The sequence below is a fragment of the Emys orbicularis genome, chromosome 8, assembly GCF_028017835.1.
Source record: "Emys orbicularis isolate rEmyOrb1 chromosome 8, rEmyOrb1.hap1, whole genome shotgun sequence".
NCBI classification, from domain to species: domain Eukaryota; kingdom Metazoa; phylum Chordata; order Testudines; family Emydidae; genus Emys; species Emys orbicularis.
Genome location: NC_088690.1, coordinates 56,020,892 through 56,046,001, shown reverse-complemented (window position 1 = coordinate 56,046,001; position 25,110 = coordinate 56,020,892). Strand labels below are relative to the sequence as shown.

The 25,110-nt window shown below is 43.2% G+C and overlaps 1 protein-coding gene across 2 annotated transcripts in view; it reads left to right on the top strand.

The window, feature by feature from the left end:
• The first annotated feature begins 15,911 nt into the window (after positions 1-15,911).
• Positions 15,912-25,110, top strand: part of RGL1 (ral guanine nucleotide dissociation stimulator like 1) — a 103,079-nt gene continuing 93,880 nt past the window's right edge. For both annotated transcript variants that reach the window (XM_065409231.1, XM_065409230.1), the window contains exons 1-2: positions 15,912-15,938; positions 16,968-17,078. In XM_065409231.1, coding sequence (XP_065265303.1) covers positions 15,912-15,938; positions 16,968-17,078 — 138 coding nt within the window. The remainder of the gene's footprint in view (positions 15,939-16,967; positions 17,079-25,110) is intronic.

Here is a 25,110-nt window from a genome sequence, read left to right as displayed (position 1 = left end):
AGAAGTGAGTGGCCATAGCCCTCTGGAAGCTTGCAACGCCAGACAGCTACCGGTCAGTCGCGAACCACTTTGGCGTGGGCAAATCTACCGTGGGGGTTGTTGTGATGCAAGTAGCCAACGCAATCGTTGAGGTACTGCTGTCAAAGGTAGTGACCCTGGGAAACGTGGAGGTCATCATAGATGGCTTCGCCGCGATGGGATTCCCAAACTGCGGTGGGGCTATAGATGGAACTCACATCCCTATCCTGGGACCGGACCACCAGGCCAGCCAGTACATTAACCGAAAGGGCTACTTTTCAATGGTGCTGCAAGCACTGGTGGACCATAGGGGACGTTTTACAAACATCAACGTCGGATGGCCGGGCAAGGTTCATGACGCTCGTGTTTTCAGGAACTCTGGTCTGTTTAGACGGCTGCAGGAAGGTATTTACTTCCCGGACCACAAAATAACTGTTGGGGATGTGGAGATGCCTATAGTCATCCTCGGGGACCCAGCCTACCCGCTAATGCCCTGGCTCATGAAGCCCTATACAGGCGCCCTGGACAGTGAAAAAGAACTCTTCAACTACCGGCTGAGCAAGTGCAGAATGGTGGTGGAGTGTGCTTTTGGACGTCTCAAGGGGAGATGGAGAACCTTACTGACTCGCTCTGATCTCAGCGAAACCAATATCCCCATTGTTATTGCAGCTTGCTGTGTGCTCCACAATCTCTGTGAGAGCAAGGGGGAGACCTTTATGGCGGGGTGAGAGGTTGAGGCAAATAGCCTGGCATCTGATTACGCCCAGCCAGACAGCCGGGCGATTAGAAGAGCCCAGCGGGATGCGCTGTGCATCTGGGAGGCTTTGAAAGCTAGGTTCCACAGTGAGCAGGGTAACCTGTGACTATGAAGTTTGTTTAAAGAGAAGCTGAACCTGCCCCCGTTTCCTTACCCAGTGAATGTTCACTATCCTCTCCAGTCACATACCCCGTTCACCCCATTCCCCCCCTTCCAACACACGTTTAAAAATAAAATCACTGGAAATTTGTTAATGAACACAGTTTTCTTTATTACTGTTTTCGCGGTAAAGTGTTGAAACTGGGACGCAGACTGTGGTGGGGAGCGGGTGTAGTGTAGTGATGCAAAGGACGCTTCTAAACTCGAGGAATGACAGGCTCCTGCTCCTAGAGTGGTCCGCACTGGTGGACTGGTTGTTTCAACGGAGCCTGCCACCCCTCCTGTTCGGGACTCTGTGTGGGGGCTATGTGACTTTGTGGCAGGGGGAGGACGGTTACAGATCCCCTGCTGCGTGGCTCTGTGATCCAGGATAAGGACCGCTGCATAAGATCTCTAACCGCCCTCCCCTGCCACAAAGTCACATAGCCCCCCCCCCCCCCCCCCCCCACAGAACATGAAAACCACCTCCCAGACTGACCAGGGTGCCTAGTGACTGCAATGTGTGTGTGACCTGCTGCTGAACCTGCCCCCGCGTCTGTACCCTGGTAAAGGTGACTGTCCTGTCCAATTACCAACCCCCTTCCCCCCCTTCAAACAGACTCTCCTCTAAAAGAACATGATGGAAACAGTAATTAACAGAAACGTATTTTTTATTAGCAACTACACACTTAGGGGATGAAACTGGGACAGGGGCTTGGGTGAGGCGGGAAGGAAAGGACTTATCAAATTTTGGGGAATGACAGCCTTCTGCTACTTGAGCAGTCTGCAGGGGTGGAGTGAGAGATTTCACGGACTCTGCCGCCCGTCCTTCTTGGGACTTTGGGTGAGGGGGGTATGGGACTTTGTGGCGGGGGAGGGCGGTTACAGATAGACTGCAGCGGGGCTCTGTCCTCCTGCCTCCGGTCCTGCAGAACATCCACAAGGCACCGGAGCGTGTCCGTTTGCTCCCTCATTAGTCCAAGCAGCGTTTGAGTCGCCTGCTGGTCTTCCTGCCGCCACCTCTCCTCCCGTTCAATGTGTGATCGATGGATTTGGGACATGTTCTCCCTCCACTGGGTCTGCTGGGCTGCCTCGGCTCGGGAGCAGCCCATAAGTTCCGAGAACATGTCGTCCCGTGTCCTTTTCTTTCTACGCCTAATCTGCGCTAGCCTCTGGGAGTGTGATGCCAGGGTAGGTCGGGAGACAGTCGCAGCTGTGGGATGGGAAAAAGGGAGTGAATTCCTCAGAAAGATAAATTTTGTTGTGAACAAAGAACATAGTCTTTCTCTGTGAACAAGACCATGCACAGCACCTATCACATGCGCACTCAGGACAAGGTCGAATTTTCGGCCTTCGCATTCAGTGCCTGGGGTCTTGCAGTGCAGATCACACAAGCGGGGCAGGACAGCGGAATTTGGGTAGCAGGCTGACATGGTAAGCCGTAGACTTGTGGCTGCTTAAAACTTTAATAATAGCACTGGCCTCCTTTCACATTCAAAGCAATGCTCCTAGCGTTGGCCAGTTCCTGCTGCCAGCAATCCGGCAAGCATGAACTCTGCCCCTGTCCCACCCCCTCGCGGCTGTCCCAGGGAAAGATCCCTGTATGCTGCCCCTCTCCCGCCTCCACCACGTGGCTGTAAACCGCCGGTTACAGTTCTGTAAAGGAACAGTCAAGCAGTCCCAATACTAACATTCCCCTACCTAATTCAAAGCAGGTCACCATGAGCGACATCACTCTGATGAGGATTTCAGAGACCGAGAAAGACTTGGATCTTCAGATCCAAGACTTCCCGATCAGTCCATGCTGGGGCCCTCTTTCTATTCTGAGATTGCATGGCCATCTCTGCTGGAGAGCTCTGCATCGTTGCCAGTGCTGCTGAGCTCGCCACGCTGTCCAAACAGGAAATGAGATTCAAACTGGCCAGACAGGAAAAGGAATTCAAATTTTCCCGGGGCTTTTCCTGTGTGGCTGGTCAGAGCATCCGAGCTCGGACTACTGTCCAGAGCGTCAACAGAGTGGTGCACTGTGGGATAGCTCCCGGAGCTATTACCGTTGATTTCCATCCACACCTAGCCTAATTCGACATGGCCATGTCGAATTTAGCGCTACTCCCCTTGTTGGGGAGGAATACAGAAGTCGAATTTAAGAGCCCTCTATGTCGAACTAAATAGCTTCGTTGTGTGGACGGGTGCAGAGTTAATTCGATTTAACGCTGCTAAATTCGACATAAACTTAGGCCTGGTCTACACTAGGAGGTTATCAAAAGCAAGAAGCTCACCAGAGAATTGATAGGTCTGCTAGACTACCAAGGAGTTAGGGGAGCAATTAAGGAGGATGAGGACTTTTCAAATATTTTAACAATTTCTTTGCTGTGGTTTTCACCACAGCGAATGTGTTTGTGCCTGCTGCTGATTGGAGTATTAATAATTATTTGAATGAGGAGGAAAAAATCCCAGAAGAGGTGTACAGAGAAGGAAACAGTATGTTGGAAGTTACTCTTTAAATGGGTACTTGTATCAGAGGCCGGTTTGGGTCTCAAACCATGAATAAGCCTCCCCACCCCCCACTCAACTTTGCAAACAAAAGGAGGAACTGCTTGCTTCACCACGAGAAAACTTTCTTTTTCAGTAGTATGCTATCCCATGAAGATGTCTTTTAATATTACAATATATTTGTGTAGGACTCGATAATAGGATGTTCTTTTGGGATGGAGGAGGAAATCTGGTGTGGATGCCTTAGTGATATCTTACCTTGCCTTAGTAGAGAGGGGGAGAGGATGGAGAACACAGTTCTTCCTCAAAAAGGGAGGAGGAGGAGAAATGAGCAAAGTCCCCTTTTCCTCTCTTCTCTTAGCAATACACACCTGGCTATCCTTTCTTGGGTCAGTAGTGAGATGAGGAGAGGGTTGGTGGACTGTTGGCTCTCTTGTTGTTTTCTAGGGGAAATGCTCTCTAAAAATCTGAGCAATTTGTAGATTATTAGATTTTTGAGAGAAAAAGAAACTTATTGCAAAGAACAAGAAACCCAGAAGTTCAGGAAATTTGTTCAAGCCTTGCGCGGTTCCAAAGTCTGAACAGTCACTGCACGTCTGGGGCTAAATCCTTGGTCTGGCTAAATCTGCTTGCTATTCTGGCAGCACAAAGCAGACTTAAATCTGGTTTATGACATCAGCTCAGTCCTCCCACTATATAGAGGAATCCTCCAGTGCCCTAAAACTGGCATAGTTTTATGCTGTTCCCTCATAGTCCAACATATATGGGGTATAACTAGGAGAAAAGGGGTTATGGCCAGAGCATTGCTTCACTTCTGCAGTCCATGGCTGTTGGAATGCCCCCTGGAGGCTGTTGCAGCCCGCACAACTAAGAGCCGCCCTAAGGCCACTCCATGTTGGTCATTGGCGCCAGCCTGGCTGTTCAAGGATCAGGGCCCTACAAAGACTTAGTGCCATGTTTGTGCTGTTCTTCCCCAAGTTGTGCTGGTGGCAGAAGGGACAGTCCTGAGGATCTGGCCTGCAGTATCTAGTACTTTGTTTTATAAAGTACTTTGGGATATCCAGGGTATGAAAGGCACTATATAAAACCAGATTGGTCCACATGCACGCACAAGAAGCATACTGAGCAATAGGGAAATTAGAAGCATGTGTGTACAGAGTAGGCTAAAACATTGCTGCAAAATAAAAAGCAGTGGGGGCTAAGCATCAAGGACTACAAAATGAAAGAGAGGATAAATCAGAAAGGGAGGGAAGAGTATCTGGAAGAGAGACACTGAGGGAAAGGGTGGGGATCATAATTGAAGATAATAAAGATGCCTAGTAAGTAGCAGAGATTTGTGCTATGGAACATCAGATGAAAAGGGAGAGCAAGAACCAAACGAAACTAAGGCAGGAGGACGGAGATGTTTAAATGCTGGATTTATTTTTTAAACTCCCAAAAGACAACAGCTAGCACAACTAAGAAACACTAACAAATATTACTATATAAGTTTTTTTTTTTTTTTTTTTTTTTTAAACCTGAGAATGAAAAGCAAACAAGATGGTGCATGTATATGTAATTCCTGGCTCACTTAAATTTGACTGAGACAAAAAGCTGAAGAATCTGTAAGTCCCTTTCAGGTGTGATTCTGTCTTTGACATCTCAGTGTTATCTCTTGATTATTATATGGAGATATACCTATCTCATAGAACTGGAAGGGACCTTGAAAGGTCAGCAAGTCCAGTCCCCTGCCTTCACAGCAGGACCAAGTACTGTCCCTGGCAGATTTTTTGCCCCAGATCCCTAAATGGTCTCCTCAAGGATTGAGCTCACAACCCTAGGTTTAGTAGGCCAATGCTCAAACCACTGAGCTGTCCCTCCCCCAATAATTGTAATGTATAACGTCTTGGTGCACTCCAATTATATCAATATCTCACAGGGGCTGAAATCCACTAATTTGACCAAAGACATTTAAAAAGGAAAATCTGTCCAGCAGTTTGGAGTTTCACAAAACCGCTGACTTTTATGAGAGAAACATTTTATCCTCTTTTGAAAACAATTGTTTTTTTACAAAGAAATTACTGAGAGTGGAGCATGTGAATGACAGCATGTTCATTTTTGCTTTGTGTTGTGATGTAACAGTGGTGTGGTAGTGACCACTGTTGTTATAGTGATGTAAAGGTTTTCAGGTTATATTAGCCTCCTGTTTTCAGTCAGCCATCATATTCCGAAAAATACTAATTTTGGGGTAGTTGGATTTTTCCTGTCCTTGAGGTGGATTCTGGTCTCCCAGCAATGTAAATTGATAGGAGCTCCACTGATGTCAATTGAGTTACCTATAGTCAGACTGAAATGTAACAATGACTTTTCTTTGTATCTGCTGAAAATCTGAAAAGTATAAACAAAGTTTTTTTTAAAATGGTGCAAATTAGAGGAGAATCAGGCCTTGGGACTCTAGTCAAAGAGAATTTTTTTGGAAAGTTTGAACAAAACATTTAATCCATTTGTGAATATGAGGAGAGAGGAAAAAATATTTTTTGCTCCCTTCTTTTGAACAGCTGTATAGCCTAAGTGGCTGGGGGCTGTGTGCTAAAATCTGGCATGGAAATAGCCCTAATTGTGGGGAAGTGCCTTAGAGTTTTTGGCTTTGATTTGACCCAATTATGAGCCTTAGAAAATCGCGTACAGAGCATGCACTTTAGATCTGTCTTTAAAGCTTGTAAAGGCTGCAGCTGAGGGAAGATTTGCTGTAAATGCAGGCATGCATAGCCAATTAGGTAGTAAAAACTAGTGAGAGATACTGCTGTGAAGAGATGGGGACACCTGGAATTGCAGAAAGGGCTGCAGACCTTGTAAGATTCATATTAGTTGAAGGAAGATTCTTAAACACTCTGTAATATCTCAGCCACTGTGCACAAGGGCTCCTAGGAGCTCTTGCCTCTGCTCTTACAGATATTGTAAGTCCCAACAGGGCAGAAGAGAGGTTCTGTGGCTCTTGTAAGGAGTGGAGGAGGAGAGAAAGGATTCCTGTGCGCTTTGTAATGTGCATCGGAAAGAGTTCCACTCTGACACACCTTAGCAGCTCCATAGTTTATATGGCTCACCTACTACAGGACAGGCCCAACAAAGAAAGTAACAGAACGCCACTAGCCGTCACCTTCAGCCCCCAACTAAAACCTCTCCAGCGCATCATCAAGGATCTACAACCTATCCTGAAGGACGATCCCTCACTCTTACAGATCTTGGGAGACAGGCCAGTCCTTGCTTACAGACAGCCCCCAAACCTGAAGCAAATACTCACCAGCAACCACACAACAAAAACACTAACCCAGGAACCTATCCTTGCAACAAAGCCCGTTGCCAACTCTGTCCACATATCTATTCAAGGGACACCGTCATAGGACCTAATCACATCAGCCACACCATCAGAGGCTTGTTCACCTGCACATCTACCAATGTGATATATGCCATCATGTGCCAGCAATGCCCCTCTGCCATGTACATTGGCCAAACCAGACAGTCTCTATGCAAAAGAATAAATGGACGCAAATCAGACGTCAAGAATTATAACATTCAAAAACCAGTCGGAGAACACTTCAACCTCCCTGAACACTCATTTACAGACCTAAAAGTCGCAATTCTCCAACAAAAAACTTCAAAAACAGACTCCAACGAGAAACTGCAGAACTGGAATTAATTTGCAAACTGGACACCATTAAATTAGGCTTGAATAAAGACTGGGAGCGGATGGGTCATTACAAAAACTAAAAACTATTTCCCCATGCTAATTTTTCCCCTACTGTTACTCACACCTTCTTGTCAACTGCTTGAAATGGGCCATCCTGATTATCACTACAAAAGTTTTTTTTCTCCTGCTGATAATAGCCCACCTTAATTGATTAGTCTCATTAGAGTTGGTATGGCAACCCCCATTTTTTCATGTTCTCTCTATATATAGATCTTCCTACTGTATTTTCCACTGCGTGCATCTGATGAAGTGGGTTTTAGCCCACAAAAGCTTATGCCCAAATAAATTTGTTAATTTCTAAGGTGCCACAAGTACTCCTCGTTCTTTTCATTCATTTGAAAGATAATTGTCTGAGCTGATGAGTATTCACTGTGGATGACATAGGGCCTAATTCCCTATTGCGCTGTGTGATGGGTTCGATCACAGAAACTTCCCTCGAGACTGTCACTTGATGAGCTGGAATTCCACTGAGAACAACCCTCCTGCCAGACCAGGTGCCCCTCCACTCCTGTCTTGCTGAGTTAGACACTCCAGTCAGCTCCAGCACAGAGGTTGGGCCACGCCTCTCTGCAGTTCATTGAAACTGAGATTCACTCAGCCCAGGGGCTTCTCAGTTAACAGGGATTTTCCCAGTGTTCAACCTTTCTGGGAGCCTGAACCCCAAATAAATCTGTTTTACACTGTATAAAGCTTATACAGGGTAAATTCATAAACTGTCCGCCATCTATAACACTGACAGAGAGATATGCACAGCTGTTTGCTCCTCCAGGTATTAACCACTTACTCTGGGTTTATTAATAAACAAAAGTGATTTTATTAAGTATAAAAAGTAGGATTTAAGTGGTTTCAAGTAATAACAGACAGAACAAAGTAAGCCACGAAGCAAAATAAAGCAAAACCACGCAAGTCTAAGCATAATACATTAAGAAACTGATTACAGGAAATATCTCACCCTCAGAGACGTTCCAATAAGCTTCTTTCACCGACTAGACTCCTTCCTAGTCTGGGCCCAATCCTTTCCCTGGTACAGTGCTTGTTAGTTCCAGCAGACATCTCAGGTGGTAAGCAGGGGTTTTCTCATCACTGGCAGCCCCTTTTGTCCTGCTCCACCCCCTTTTATAGCTTTGGTACAAGGCAGAAATCTTTTGCCTGTGCTTGTCCCCACCTCCGCCTCATTAATGGAAAAGTACAAGGGTTAAGATGGATTCTAGCATCCAGTATGGTCACATGTCACTGTAAGACCCCTAGTCTCCATTGTTCCTGGGTTGGCCCACACATGCACAGGAAGGTTTGCAGGTAAATAAACCATTTACAACCAATTGTCCTAGTCAATGGGAGCCATCAAGATTCTAAACCACCTTTAATGGCCCACACTTTGCATAATTAAAATAGGACCTCAGAGTTATACTTCATATTTCTTGCTTCAGATACAAAAATGATACATACATACAAATAGGAGGAATATATTCAGTAGATTATAAGATTTGTAATGATACCTTACAAGAGACCTTTTGCATGAAGCATATTCCTGTTACATCATATTCACACTCAGAAGCATATTTCCATAAAACATATGGAGTGCAACATCACACTCTGCACTTCTGTTGTCATTTACATCAGCACAAAGTGTGTGTACAGTGCTACCAATGCACTGATGTAAACGGCTGCACAAGGTATAGGGCTATGAAATAGGTCTGATTCTCACTTATACTAAGGGCAGGTCTACATTACCACTTAAGTCGGTCTAACTTATGTCGCTCAGAGGTGTGAAAAAGACATCCCCTGAGCGACACAAGTTACAGTGGCCTAAGCACTGTCCTCACCAGTACTATGACATAGCTTCTGCTTCTTCTGTCAGCATAGAGTGTCTCCTGTCGGCATGGAGTGTCTTCACCAGACACGCTACAGCGGCAGAGCTGCATCAGTGCAGCTGCACCGATGTAGCACTTCTGGTATAGATCTGCTCTAAGACTGTGTAAAGGGGCCTTAGTGTTAATGAGAATCTGCCAAGTGACTGCCAAGTCAGTCTAAAACACTACCTTTCTAATCTGATAGCATTTTGCACCCACTTTGCACTGGTGTAAATGACCACACAATAAAGTGCCAGGCAACAGAGAATCAGGTCTGTACAGTATTAAAGGAATGCTAGTGAATGACTTTATGTATAGTAGGATGGTGATACTACTAAAGGGGAGTACATAATAGCCACAGCCAATAAATCACTAAAATTCTGTATAAAATGTAACGGTTTGTGTTTTGCTTTTTATAATGTGTGCATTCTAGTACACTTGTGAGTCATCTTTTGTGCACGTTTATTTAACTTTCTTTTAAAATGGTTTAAATCTCAAGAATTCTACAGAACTCTCTCTCTAACCAAGGCTTCCCTGCGTGTGCTGCTTTGCAATCTGGTCCACTTCTTCTCTCCCTGTGTGCACACGCTTTCCTGCTGGTTCCCTTTTCTCCTGCAGATGCTGTCTAGCCACTAAGTACCCTTCATCTGCTGCCTAGAGTCTGGCTACCTTGTTCCTTTTTCCCTTGCTCTCCTGGACATTCTTCTGCTAGTGGCTGGTCATTCTGGTCCCTGAAGATGGTCCTCTTTCCTCTCCTGTTAGGCAGGAGTGGCCCCTGTTAGTCAGCAAGGTTGGTTCCTCCTTGTTTTCAGGTACTGTTATAGGTGTTTTGACTTGTCTTTTCAATGAAGAACTTGGATGCTAGCTATAGCAACAACTAAAAATGAGGAGGGGTCAGCACTATGTAACTATCTTAGTTCTCTGTGGACCATCCGTAAGTGCTCCATGAACCACACCAGTGATCCATGGTTCACAGCTTTGGAACTTTCCAGGGTTAACTATATAGTGTCACACAGTGAAAAGGGTGAGTTTGTATTCACAAATGGATTTATAGTTCATTCTCCTTGCAAGGGTGAAAGAATGCACAAAGAGAGGCATTAGCAGAAACATATATAATTTATACAGCAAAAGTGGCAGAAACGCATAAGGCTTGTCTTCACTAGAAAATGTTATCATGTTTGAACACATTTATGGAGAGTCAAATTAGCTAACACATTGCTGACCAGCCAGTATAGATCATGGCAAATCTTGCTTAACTAATCATTATTAAACCTTGCTGGAACTACAAAATAGTAGTTGTAGTAACCCAAGCTGCAGCTGGTTCAGAATAGTTATTCTTTTCTTTATTACCATCAGTCCATGAGAGCTTTATGGATCGTCCTTTATATTAATCAGAGCCTGGATTCTCTTGGTATTGTATATGCATTCTGATCTCTGCTTCTCATCTTGAATAGGTTATCAGATACCACAATGATGGGGGACTTATAATTTCCTAGATAGGCAGAAGAGAAATCTTCCCTGTGCCACTTTATAGGTGGCCATGGGCATCTGTCTGTATTGAACTTCAGTGTTCGTATATCGGGTAGGTCTTTACATACCTAAATTTAGCAGACACTGACTGTGTGGTAACTAGAAGGCTAAAATAAAATGAGTTTATTTTTCTATTTTTAAAGTTAATTGTAAGAACAACATTTACAATTGTCTGTTTCTACTAACCTCTACAGGTTACATACTAGAGTACAGAATAAAAATGGGTACCTGTGTTAGATTTCTAGCCTGTACAGTGGCCATGATTCAAATGTTTCCTTCCTCTTGAAAAATTCTACTAGTTTGAGAGAGATTCCTTGTACTTAATGTGGGGAATACTACTGGAACCCATCCTCTCTCAAAATAGAAGTTTAAGGCTGAGAATTTAAAGCTGGCTAGGGGATTTGGACACTCAGTTTTTAACTAGGCATCCAGATCCCTTAGTTGGCTTTAATATCCATTTTAAAGTGTGATCATTGTTAGATAATATAACTGATGTAATCGTAGTGGATAGACGTTGTAATCCCACCAGGAGTTGAGCTCCTCAATTCCATTGACTTCAGGATCTAGGACCTGATTCAGCAAAATACTTATGCATGGGCTTAAGTTCCATTCGGTGTTAAGCACATAATTAACTTTAAGCACGTATTTAAATTCTTTGCTAAATCGGGGCCTTAGGTAGGGACAAATGTAAGATCAAATGAGTTGGTTGTTCCAGGCTCCATGTTAAATTTTGATTAGGCTTGGCCACGGTCGTTTTAATTTTTTCTTAGCTATTAAACTAGTGTGGGGAAATAACTTTAAAAACTAAAAAGAATGATTTAAAATGATTTAAGGAGATAGGTAAACAAAAGTCTAATTAAAGTCTCAGTTCTGACCAAGTAAACATTAAAGATTTCCAGATAAGACTATTGTATTTTTATCTTGTTTTCCATTTCCCCTCTTCCCTACAAAGCGACAACTCTTATTGTGGAATCTAACTTCTTCCTCCAAGCTGATCCTGACACTTCCCCTCAGGATCAGCTGACTGAGGGCACTAGGGAACAAATACGCTCTGTCCTATTCCCTTTGGCTGCACCACACTTCACCTCCAAGACTCACTCAGAAATCTACTGCTTTGAAAATGTATTTAAATATGAGTGAATTTAGTGCCTATGACTGTGAGAGATGGATAATGCTGGAAAGAGCTGGATGTCTATACCTCAATATTCCCTGCCTCATCAGGGAAAGGAACAGGTTGGGAGAGGAGAGGATTGGTATGATATGTACATGCTCTTACATGCTAACCTAAATAGTGGCTGTGTGTGAAAGCCTGCCAAGATCTAACTTACTTAGACTCTATGAAATCACAGGTTCAAATCTAGGCGAGTCCAGTTGATCCTTCATCTTTGCAAAGTAGATAAATTAAATTCTATGCAGATTATTGTATGTTGTTGTTTTTTTTAATCAGTCCTTAAAATAGAGCTTCTGTCTGCTTTGCATTGACATTAGATTCCATGACACTCTGCTGCCCTTGACCAAAAATTTCCCTTTCCCACACTGTTATGAAGTGTTCTGTCTGCAGTGGTATGGGTTGCTGCCTGGCACCCCAGAGGGGGCTGCATTTCTGTGAAGCAATTTGCAGTTCTTCAGGATGAAAAATGATGTATAAATGCAAACTGCTGTTATAAAAAGCAAGCCATAATAATTTGGTAAACAAAGAAAAGGCTCAATGCATACTTGAATATTATCCTCCCTTCTACTGGTTGATTTATTTAGATATGGTTGGTTTTGTTTGTTTGTTTGTTTGTTTAGAAAATATATCAGTGCCAGTTACTGAAGCAACTTGGCATATTACATAATTAAAAATAACAATTTACAAATTAATCAGATTTGTGAGCCCTTTACAGTTTCATTAAAGAACCGCTTTTGCACGTATAGAATGTCCATCCTGACCCCTGCTAATAAGTAAATCCATGGATCCGTCAAAATCATAACCAAATAAATAATGGCCAGTTGAATCAATTACAAGGGTGGCTGCCTGTCTCACCTGATATCTGGATGTGGAAGTGTTGACTGACATTCCTGCCTCATTTCCCCCCCCCCATTTCTTTCAAATATCGGCAACCAATAGGATTCACAGACATGCACAGGAGGTGGGATTACACCCTATTTTGAGTGCAAAGTGCTGAGCTTGGCTTTCAGTGACCAGGCAATCACAAAGGCCCCAATCTTTGTCACTGGGAATCAATGCGGAGTTTTGTCATTGATTTCAATAGGAGAAAGATACGATCAAATATGGGCTGCTTTCTTCTTTTTTGCATCAACTTGTTGCCAATTTCTTGCAATGAAAATACAATGGATTAGAAGTAATTGCCTCTTTGGTGACTGCTAGCTCTGGTGCTGGAACATCATACCTCAGTGTAGCGTCAACTGGACAGTTGACCAAGAACTCATCTTTTTGATAATAGATAATTGTCCAGACTTGGTGTTTTACTTTTGGCAGCATGAATCCTCCCCTCTTCACATGGTAACCTGTTATATTTTGCTTCTTAATGAGCCAAATTTTTAGAACCAGTTTATAAAATTGCTGATTCAGTTTTATGTATTCAACACAGATCCAGGTGTTTGCATGTAGAAAATTTTGAATGTGAAAAATTATGTGCCAACTTTCAGCATGCAAAATTTTAGGTGCAGTTTTACAGGCTAGCTGAGCTGAAAACATAGTTCTAAATTTGTAGGCTACCAGACTTAGTGGTTGCTTATAACACACAGAGAGACATTATCTGATATAGCACAGAACATATCCTGGATCATTTTGGTATTACACAACCAAAAAATAAACACACACATAGCCTGGAAAATAGTCAAATCAGTTCAACCATGGCAATACACTTCAGTCTTAGTTTCATAGCTTAAAATAATGTTCCTTGTTCCCTGTTGTTAGCAGCTGCAAGTGGTAGTCTCCCTGAGTTAGCACCATGCTTGCCCTAACTGGTAATAACATCAATATGTATAAGTAAGTCTACCGGTAGTTAGAGCAGGGGTCTGCGCTCCTTTATTCCGTGCTTGGCTCTGTTACTGTCTCACTGAGTGATCTGTGCACTTGACTTCTGCGTGCTTCAGTTTATTCATCTGAAAAAGGGTTACTAATACTATACTATTTACTTGCCTCACTGAGATGGTCTGAGCAGAACTTAATTAGTGTCAGTAAAGTGCTTTGAGATCTTTAGATGAGGTACATTCATATCTGTGCCTATTATTTGTACAGTGGCAAGGTTCAGAGTGGATATCTGATTGAATGTGTAGGGTGAGGTGTCATGGACCCACATTATGAAGAAAAGTAAGTCGTGTTTGTACAGCACCTACCACAAGGGGTTCCCAGTTCATGACTAGCGCTCTTAGGTGCTATGATAATACAAATCATACAAAAGAATAACTGTGCAGGGGTTTCTAGTCTATACAGAGAAGGTGGCAAGGGTAGTTAGGGCTTTGTGGCATATAATGGAATGGTAGATACAGGCCAGTGTTTTTTAATGGATTGTATGTAGAGGGTAAGATGTGAAAATGTTGTTGTGTTTTCTTGGTTAATAGTGGGAAGGTGGCTTACAAAGAGAAGGTGAATTGGAAGAGCTAGAACTGATCTTTGGGGTGGATGGCTCTTACATGCAGTATTGGGTGGCTGGTGTTCATTAGTGTGCCAGGCATGGGTAAATAGAATGAGAGTGAGTGGCTTGTATTGCAAAGGTTGAAGATGTACAGTGCGTAACAGTAACAGTTATATCATTGGGAGAGGTGTAGATGGTATGGATGATATACTAACTATAGTGTGAGCTATCTTGAGCCGTACTTTCAAACTTCTGGAGATATTTAATATGCAGTCTTAGCTTTGAATGTCCTAATTTTTGGTTATTTGTTTTTTAAACTAGAACACTCTGTTAGCTTTTTCCCCTTATGTCACTGATATATATTTACAACCAGAACTCTTCAGAGTATCTGATTTTTTGACACTTAAAAAAATTTGGCCTGTTTTGTTTAAAAAAACAACCCATGTTTGTGAATTGCTTGTGACACTTTCATGTACATTACTGATTTTGAAAATGGACTACTATTATCTCTGTATTTGCTACGAATTAATGAGATGAGAGCCTCCAAAAGGACTACAGGCAATTTTTTGCCATCTCATAATTTGAAAACAATTTGGCCAAAAAGCTCCAAGTTTGGCTTAATTTTCTGTCATCCATGAGGATTCTGCATCTCCATGTGTCCAGAAAGCTGAACTATGTATCACATCATCCTGAGTAAGACTGTCATCTTTTCAAGGCAGTGTTCCTGTCATTTTATACTTGTTCTGTAAAGTGCATTGTACACTTACTGAGCTGGGTAAGTAAATAATACTGCAGGATTCCCATGAACATACCCACTGAAAAACTTTGAGTTTTCTTAATAGGAAAAAAAAGAACCTCTCTTGTTTGATGGAAACTCCTGAGTCTCATTTTGCTGAAGTGAGAATGTGTTATGTTTAAGTCTTTTAAGTGAAGTTTTCAGAAAGTCTGTTCTGTTCTGCCATCAGATCAGTGCACCATTAAACCCATTTTGAATGTTTTGATTCTGAATGGTTTTCAATTCTAAAGGCTTTTAGAATATCGAGGTACCATTTTTGTGCTTCTGAAAGATAAAGATAAATTCCTCTATTGGTATTTGTGGCACCTTAGAGACTAACAAATTTATTAGAGCATAAGCTTTCGTGGGCTACAACCCACTTCTTCGGATGCATCCACGAAAGCTTATGCTCTAATAAATTTGTTAGTCTCTAAGGTGCCACAAGTACTCCTGTTCTTTTTGCGGATACAGACTAACACGGCTGCTACTCTGAAATCTATTGGTATTGCAGCTTTACATTGTTAATGCCTAGCTGGAGTCACTCTGATTTAATTATTCAAAGAAGTCTACGCAAGTGGATAATAGCAGTTTATTTAACCCTCCCCCTTCACCACTCCCCTCTCTTTGTCTCTTATAGTTAAGGAAGGGGGGGGGGAATTACTTTGGTACCTAGTATGTATCAGGAAACTAAGATAAATTTCAGAGGCTTAGCACAATGTCGAAGGGTCTTTAAGCACTGAAATATTTTATAGTAACTTTATATATGGTGGAGCTTAGAAAGGGGAGTTTAAATTCATAAGCATAAACAGGAAAACCTTACATCACAGTGTGTGTGTGTGGTGGGGGAGGAGTCTCTCCCTCTCTCACTCCCAGCACACCACTCACAGTTCTTTGTGGTCATGAATTGACTGCAGAACTCTGCAATAGAGGCAGAGTGGTGTCTATTGAGTTGAGAAAGTATGTGAGAGGATTGTAAAAGCTATTTGCTTCAGAACAGGATCCATCATGCCCCGTCGATGTCCTGAAGAGGAAACTGAGAATGAAATTGCTTTGGAAAGCTAAAATGGTAACTAGAGCTCCCTTACTTCTCTAAAGACTTCCTAGATGGAGAATCCCTATTTCAGGACTGGATTGTATTCTTTCTTAGTGAATCTGGCACACTGATGACATATTCGTGTGCAACTTTTTGTGTCTGCAATCTCTTGAGACCCACTTTTAAAGTCTCTTTCTCATTGTTCTGTATAATTACCTCTCAGTGTGTATTACTGCTTTTAAAATGATGCTTATCTGAAAAGTAATTGACTTTCTGTGTGTGTTTGTGGAGTGGCACAGAAGAGGGAAACATTTGAGAAAGGGAAGTTAGATGAGTCCTTGAGGATGAATTCAGGATTTTTTTTTCTGCCTCCGCAATAGTGGTTTATCTTTGTTTTTCTATTTTGTTCTTTAGATTAGGAAATATAAAATGGAGAATTATTTCAGGTTATGTTTCCATTAAAGTTTTAGTGTGATATTATGGTGAGGCTTCTGCTTTCTGATATTTTTAACTTTCAAAGTCTTAGCCCTGTGAAGTTTTTGTAGCCTGAAATAATATTAAAAACAAAACAGAAGTGCTTTTAGTCCCTCATGTCAAAAGAAATAGACACACTGTATTTTAAATAATTTTTAGTTTCTAAGTTTAAATGATCTCAGTCTATGGAATTCCTCTCTTTTAAAGTACAATTCTTTCCATAAAGGAAAACTAAAGAGATTAATTGCTTTTTAAAATGTTTACTAATCAAAACGGAATCATTTCCTTCAAAAAAGACTATAAAACTATTTAAAATATGTGCAAGTCTCGGAAAAAGAACTAAATGGAAAGTCAGGGTATCCTGATACCATAGGAAATGGCAGCTTGCCAAGAGTATCTCAGCATTCCCTCAATCGAAAAGCGTCCTGTATTGCTTTGATTCTTATGTTTACTTTGTACAGCCCATCTTGTGCGCTGAGCTCTGCAATAAGCAGTATAGCAGCTGGTACAGATTGTGGTTAGCAGAGAAGGGGGAAAAAGTACCTTTTTTTTTTTTTCTTTCTCTTTTTTTTTCCCCTTCCATGGCAGAGCTCAATTCAGGACGGGGGTGAAGAGGTAGAGGAAGGAGCTGTTTACCATGTCACCCTCAAAAGAGTGCAGATTCAACAGGCTGCCAATAAAGGAGCAAGATGGCTAGGGGTGAGTAAAACCGGCACAGTGGCATCTTGAGAGATTACTTGTAGACTTTGGAGCCCTGGTCCAAAGAGCTGAATTCCACGGCATAGTTATAGTATTAACTTTTAGCAGAGACTGGTTTTAACATTAAAGAACAACTCAGTATCTGCATCGCCTGAAAAAAGTTCTACTGTGTTCAACTCTTAATCTTCTGGATGATATATAAAACTAGGATTTGATCAGTTGCGGTCATGGATCCCATAGTACTTTTTGCAGGTGTAGGGATTTTAGTCCAGGGTCTGATCCTGAAAATTACTGAGCACTCTCAATCATTTCCCTAAGAGTGGTATGTGTTCTCTACCCCTCAGGATCAGGCCCCTGGACCTGGACACATTCTAACTACTGTACCTACATTCTGCCTACCTGTGGACTCAGTCCAGCACCCTTTGAAGTCAATGGAAAAACTCCCATTAGTTACAATGGGAGCAGAACTGGGCTATAATTCCACTGCTTTTTCAGTTGCATACACCATTCATCTTCCCTTTCTGTCCTACACAGTTGTGCAGTGTTGCTGTGTGCTGTTACACAAGTGCAGTGTTTCATCCCAAAGGCAGGTGCATTTTAGTGGTGGGTGAAACAAGGCCTGTATAGAAGTCCAAATACTGCAAGGTGCTGAATGCCCTAAACTCCCATAAGGTCAGACCCTCCATTGGTATCAAATGCCATCACTCCATTAAAGCCAATGGAGCTATGTCAGTACACCGCTTGAGGATCTGGCCCATATTTTTATCTATTTGTAAATTTATTTCAGAATGAAAGGCACAATACTACACATTCTAGATCAGATTTATTTACCAGATTGAAAAACATCTTTCCTCAATCCATATAAGGTCAATAATTTAAAGGCTCTTAGGGCTACCTTGAGATTTAAATCAAATAGATTTCTTGTCAAGTATCATAGCATAAAGCAACATGTGAGACAGCAGCACTGAAAACACAGTCTAGAAAGATAAGCAAACTTTGCCCTGCATGCAGATAGTGTTCAGAATTTCCCCTTTCCCTATTTCCAAGAAGTACACAGAGTTCTAAGCAGAACAGATTATTTCAAATCTGCTTCCTTTGATGAGTGGCAAATTTCCCATCTCTGCCTCCTGTTTATAGCAGGGTTGGGGGAAAAATATCTGAATGTATTTTTGAGCTCCTGTTAATTGCACAGATGGTAGTTTTGCGAGAGGTCAAAACCATTTTGAGCAAGATTGTCCCACAGATGTAGTCACCACCATTGAAGCACTTTTCAATTGAAGTCACTACTGTTCAGTAGCGTCTATGTATGGGGGGTGGGGCGCTCAAATCTGTAATCAGTGGACAGGTGTCCATGTTATAGAGACCACCACCGCAACTGGCAGGAGTTGGTATACTACTTTGATTGTAGGCAGAGGTCAAGGACTGAAGCGTCATGGAAAATGAACTATCCTTTTATTGCTGGATAGAACTGGTCCCTCCAGGTAAGGATTGAAGTATATTTGTGGGCAGGGAGGCTGCATGTTAGAAAGTCTGCAGCTGTTCTGTTCATAAATGGAGAAATTCAGTCTCCTGGGCTGTCAGGCTGGCACCTTTTATGAGCAATAATCCTACACAATTATTTTAAAATCAAAGTAGTCCCACAACCCTTTTGTTCACTTTAAGCACTTCAGAACTTAAAATATTTTAAGTCCTTTAAGTGGATGGGGCCTGAGCCTGCTCTCGCTGTTGACTTCAGTGGGAACAGGACTGGTCCCCTGGTCGATAAACAGCCCTTATGCTGGAACATTGGTAATTAATGTGCACTCCATCAGCAATTCTGCCTTAAAAAGCAGAACTGTTTTTTATGAGTGTCATCAGTTTTGTTTTGCTTTACTTTGAAATCTAGAGCTGATGTGGTTTTATTACTCTACGTGTTTAACTTTTTCAGTGGTTTGTAATTGATAGCACTGTATAAAATGAATTACTTCCAAAAAGCCATTGGGTTTCCCAGTGTTGGAGTTCTCTTTCTTTCTAATGATGCTGTAAGTCCTGCCTGTGTGGGTTGCTGATTCAGGGCCAAACTGAAGACAATGGGAGAGTAATGCATACATATCCAACAGCAGGATGTGGGCTTTAGTCTGGAAAATACAGGAACTCTTTATGATTAAACAATTTTTCCTTTAAAAAAGTCAAGAGTGTGTCTTGAGAGTGTCTAGGCTCCCTGGAACTACCAATGCAAATCCTGTAAAGGTCTACTGAGTCCTTCATCCTTCTAAGAAAGAGAAATTGAGTTCCTTGTAGTTTATTGCAGTGGTGTAGGTGTCTTTCCTTTGTGACTTTAAAAACTGAAGGCCTGTTTACTGTGCATGGATATTAAATATCCTGGGGCATTTTTCATCAGAGTAGTGGTTTGACTCAGTGACCCTAAGTAGCTGCTTTTCAGTAGTGCTGTGTGTATAAAGTGCTTTGTAATCCTTTTAGATGAAAGGCACTAGGTAAAAATGTAAATTATTGTTTACCATGTTGGAGAGAGTGCTGCAGAATTCATACTGAAAATGTCAGTGAATTAGAAATCTTGTTTATTTCAATTATATCAGAATTTTACGCTTTACAAAGTACTATTGAGTATTGACAGGCTTGAAATCTTGGACAAATTCATCCCTATTGTTATGACACAAAAGACAACAGAGTGAGACCGTGTATGAATCTAGTCCATTCGGTCTGTTTCAGCCTTTCATATTTAAACTTCTTTTTTTAAACAAAATTCCCCACCATAGAGAGCATCCAAAAACACCCATCCCACTGGACCCATTACAACTGAGCGGTCTGCAAAAAGGTCAGTCATAGGGTCTCAGTTAAGCATCTTAACACTTTGCATCCCTATAACTCTAACTAATTTTTGGTGTTTCAAATTTTTGTAATAATAATAAAAAAGACTCCTTGGCTGAGGTCATGTAAGCAAAGGTCTGCCAAGAGTCAAATGCTTATAGCACTAATAAACCTTTCTGAAAATAGGAGTCTGGTATATAAACATCCAACCACTCAGCTTTTGTTTTAGCAGAAGGCTGTGTTTAAGAAGGTATCCTTCACCAGAGTCAATGTTATGAAAGCTAGCTGTAATATTATAAACCTCCATAAGATCATCAGTTTGATCCATTAGATTTAATTTTAAGTGGTTTTAAAACTTATAACTTGCTATTATAATTATTTCTGTTACCGTAATGCCAAGGAACCCTAGTAATGGATCAGTATCCTGTTGTGCTAGACACTGTAGAAACACCTACTCCTGCCCCAAAGAGCTTTCAGTCTATATATAAAGCCTGGTCTACACTTGAGGGGGAGGATCGATCTAAGTTACGCAACTTCAGCTACGTTATGTAGCTGAAGTCGACGTGCTTAGATCTACTCACCGCGGTGTCTTCACTGCGGTAAGTCGACGGCTGACGCTCTCCTGTTGACTCCACCTGCGCCTCTCGCCCTGGTGGAGTACTGGAGTCGACAGAAGAGGGCTCGGCGGTCGATTTATCGCATCTAGACTAGATGCGATCTAGACTAGATCGCTGCCCGTCGATCCAGCAGGTAATGTAGACAAGCCCTAAGACAAAAGATGGATACAGACAGACGGGAGGACTACAAGGAAACAATGAGACCGTATTGGTCCATGTGATATGCAGTACTCTCTGCATACCAGCAGCTTAACTGTTTTATGGATGTTTATGGGTAGCTCCTCCCAGGCATGAGGGGCAGCCTGAGAAAGCACAAAGGTGCTTGTTTTAAAATGTAACAGTTGGGCTATGGAGGCTGGCGTCATGGGCCGATGGGAGGTGGAAGTCGACCTCTCAATAGTCAATGAGAGATGATGGGTGGAGTGGGGATGGGCTGTTAAAGGACCTTCAAAGTGAAGACAAATAGCTATGTTTGATGCAATAGAGAAGGGTGTGCCAGTGGATGGAGGTAGAGAGAGAGGAGACATACTCACAGTGACAGTCTAGAAAAATGATCTTTGCAGTAGCATTCTTAATGGGTTTGAGTGGGGTTTACATTTGTCAACACCAGAGAAAAGGATACTGCAGAGAGAAAAGGATGCTGAGATGAAATATGATGAGATCCTGGATGAGAGTTTCATCTGTGTTCTGGATAGGAAAGCTTGTATCTTAAAGATGTTATACAGAAAGAATCTGCTAAATTTACACTTAGCCTGGAAGTGAAGAGGTAGAGAGACAGAGAGAGGTCCAAGTTGAAAATGGCACTCAGGTTACAGGCCTGCATGTCAGGCAGGATGGTGATATTGTCCACAGAGATTGAAAAAGGAGGTAGCAGGGAGGACTTGGAGGGGAGAGGAGATTAAGAACTCTGTTTAAGTCATGTTGAGTTTGAGCTGATGCCTAGAGATCCACATGATTTTAGTTTGGGCAGAAGGAGACAGTCTGGAGTAGAAAGGTAGATCTGAAAGCTGTGAGCATAGAGATGGTAGTTGAGTTTGTGTTTGCAGAGGAGATTACCCAGAGATCAGGTTTGGGGAGGGGGTGAGGAGGATTGGCTGATGGAGGGATTAGAGGTAGGAGAACCAGGGGAGGACAGAGTCAAGAAGAAGAGCATGGTTTGTGGTGTTGAAGGCAGCTGAGAGGTCAAGGAAGATGAGGATGGAGTACTGGTTCTGAGCTTTGGCTAAGAAGAGGTCATTGGAGACTTTGACGAGAGTGGTTTCAGTGGAGTGCAAGGGGTGGAAGCCAGATTGGAGCCTAGGGTGGAAGTGGGAGAGAGGAACACCAGACAGCAACTGTAAACAACATGTTCAATGAGCTTAGAGATGAAAGGGAGGTGAAATAGTAGTTGGAGAGGCAGGTGGAGTCAAGAGTGGGTTTTTTGTGATGGCAGAGATTAAAGCATGCCTGTATTGCCAGCTGAAAGAGTCAGACAAGAGTGAGAAGTTAAGGGGAAGAGTAAGGGAGAGGACAAGAGTGGGTGTGAAGAAGACCAGAAGGTGGGATAGGGTTTCTTGCGCAAGTGGAGGAGTTAGAGGAGGAGAGCAGGTGAGAAGCTTTTATGTCTGTGATGGGGAGAAGAAGGAGAGAGAGAGTTGTGGAGGTGGGGAAGGAAAAGCAAGCCACGGGGAGGAGGAAGCTCTCATTGTATTTTGTCAGTTTTCTCTTCTGAGAAAGAAGTAGAGGTGGGAGAAGGGGAGGGTTTGAGGAGTGAGTGATGGTGGTGAAAAGGTGGCTGGGATTGCAATTGTGTGATCCAGTTAAGTTGGAGAAGTAGAGTTACTTACCTAGGAAGATGGCAGAACGGAAGGAGAAGAGAACAGAATTTTGTAGTGGAGGAAGTTGACCTGGCACAGGATTTCCACCAGAGTAATTCCTCAGCGTGAGAGTCGAAGCAAATGAAGTGGATATTGGGTGTGAGGCTGGGCTGGTGGTTGGTAGGGCAGACCTTGCAATGGGAGAGAGGGGCAAAAGAGTCAAGGGTGGAGGAGAGAATCAACAACCATATAAATGAAAGAAAAGGGGAGGGAGTGCAGGGAGAAGTCTGAGAACAAATGAGAAATCAGCAATGCTGGTGGACTGGAAGTCATGGAAAGGCTGAGTGACCGGCAATAGTGTGGGGGACTGATGGGCAGTGCTGAAAGGCATGAGGTAATGGTCAGAGAAGGGGAAATCAGCAACAGACATAGGTGCTGATTCTGTGGGTGCTCTGGGGCTGGAGCATCCACAGGGGAAAAATTGTGAGTGCTGAGCACCCACTGGCAGCACCCCTAGCAGCTCCCCCCAGCGCCTCCTGGCAGGCCCTGCAAATCAGCGCCTCCCTCTCCCTCCCCACGCTTCCCACCCGCTGCAATCAGCTGTTTTGCGGCGTGCAGGGAGGGAGGGGGAAGGAGCAAGGACACAGTGCGCTCGAGGGAGGGGCGGAATTGGGTGGGAAGAGGTGGTGCCTTGGGGGAAGAGGTGGAGTGGGGGCGGGGCCTGAGGCAAGGTACCACCCGACGCTTTGGAAAGTCAATGCCTGTGGCAACAGAGACAAGAGAATGAGCTGTGCTTGGTGAAGACCAAGTCAAGTGATAGGCTCTTTTGGTGAGTGGGAGAACCGAGCCAGGGCTGCAGGTTAAATGAAGACATGCAGGCCAGGAAATGTGCAGCTAAGGGGTCAGGTGGGTCATTAACATGGAGCTGAAGTTCTTGAGGATGACTGTGGCAGACTGAGAAGAGAGAGCTAGGAGCTGAAATCAGAGAGGAAGGCTGATGGGGAGGAGTGAGTTGAGTGGATGGTAGATGACAGCAACATAGAGGGACAGAGGAGAGATGACTCTATGCAGTGCTGTTCAAAAGAGAAGAAAAAGGGAGATGGGGGGGGGGGGGGAGGGATGGGTTGGAAGCGGTAGGAATGGGAAAGGAGAAGCCTGACATCTCCACCATAGTCTGATCTAGGCAGGGAGCGTGAGAGAAGGAGAGGCTTCTGTAAGAGAGGGCAGCTGCAGAGTCCTCTGACAGAGGACGGGATTGAGGTCTGAGAGCCAGGAGCTGGAGGGAGTGAGCTATGAAGAGGTTGTGGATGACTTTTATCTTTTTAGACATGGATTGGGCATTCCAGAGACATCAAGGGAAAGGAGGGGATGGGCATGAGGCTCAGAATGGTGTCACAAGTGGAGAGGGCAGGGATGGATGAAGGGCCAGAGTTGGGACAAATGTTACCAGAGGTGAAGAAGAAGAGGGGTGGAGCTGGAATTGTGCTGATGGGAGGAGAGGGGATGGAGGGGGCGGGGAAAGAGGAGCAGGTAGAGCTAGTGGGAACTGTAGTAGGGTGAAGGTAATAAGGATAGGGAAATGGAGCCAGTGTGGGAACGCCGGGAGGAGAACGGATGCTATGATGCAAAAGAGAGGCATGATGAGAGTCATGGGTGAGTGACAGATGGTCAAGATTACAAAAATAAAGTTTGAAAAATGTTGTGAAGCTTTACTTCTAGAAGGCAGCTGGAGTGTGTTGTTTCATCCTGCCAGGGAGGAGAAAGTGGAGGGCCATGCTCCGACCTGGAAAGATCTGGTTGGGAGGGAAACACTCTGGAACAGAAGTGGCTCTCTGGTGCTTGTAGAAGATAGAAACCACGTGAAGCTGATTTCCCGTACCTTACAAATGATAGCTAAGCTTTGAGAGACAACCTTCAAATCATAATTTCTCCATTTCTTGATGGGAGATACAGACTAGTGTACTGTAATAGCGGTTCTTACAAAGGATCTCAGATGTGCCTTAAGAAGACGGGGAACCTGCTAAATAAATAACTGGCCAGTGAGATCAATTTCAGTAGCCCATTCAGCCTAATTCAGTTAGCTTTATGGCTTTGTTTACTTCCAAAGTGTGAGGTTTCAGAGATGTGACTATTTCTTTTTGCTTAGTTTTTGGCCATAGTTAAGCTTTTGTCCTGTGGGGTTTTTATGTTTTGGATCAACCTGTCTGGGGGTCTCTTTGATGTTGTTGGACTGGGTATAGAGTTGAGCATGCTCCTCTTTTAGATGCTAACATATAATTGAAATAAACATTAAGCTGCTGTGGGAGGGTAGCTTAATACAGACTGGCCACTTGCAGTTTTGCATTGGATCTGAAGGGCTGTGAAGTATTTGCTAAATATCTTTTCTGAGAATCTCATATTTTTGTTTCAAAACTGGATTACAATTAATTGCCTCACACACAGAAAGCTGGATATGATGCCTTGCTTGGCTTCTAAGCACAGCTTCAGTCACAGGCATTGCCAGTGAGGTTATATTGGGTAATTCACTCAGAAAAACATCATTGGAACGTTAATCTAACTTTTTACTCCAGATGTGGTTCCCTCTGTCTGGGTCCCTAGCCACATTTATAGCCTTGGGAGCAACCCTCCCATTGGGGTTTTGAAAAAGATCTTTGAAAATAAGTTATATTTTAGACTGGATTTTTGTCTTTCCAGCCCCTGCCTGCCAGGGATAGATTAAGACTTAAATGGAACCTAGAGCCACCAAAACTTCAGGAACACCTAAAACTTCAAGTCCCCTGTGGACAGACTTCATCTGAGCCCACCTTACCC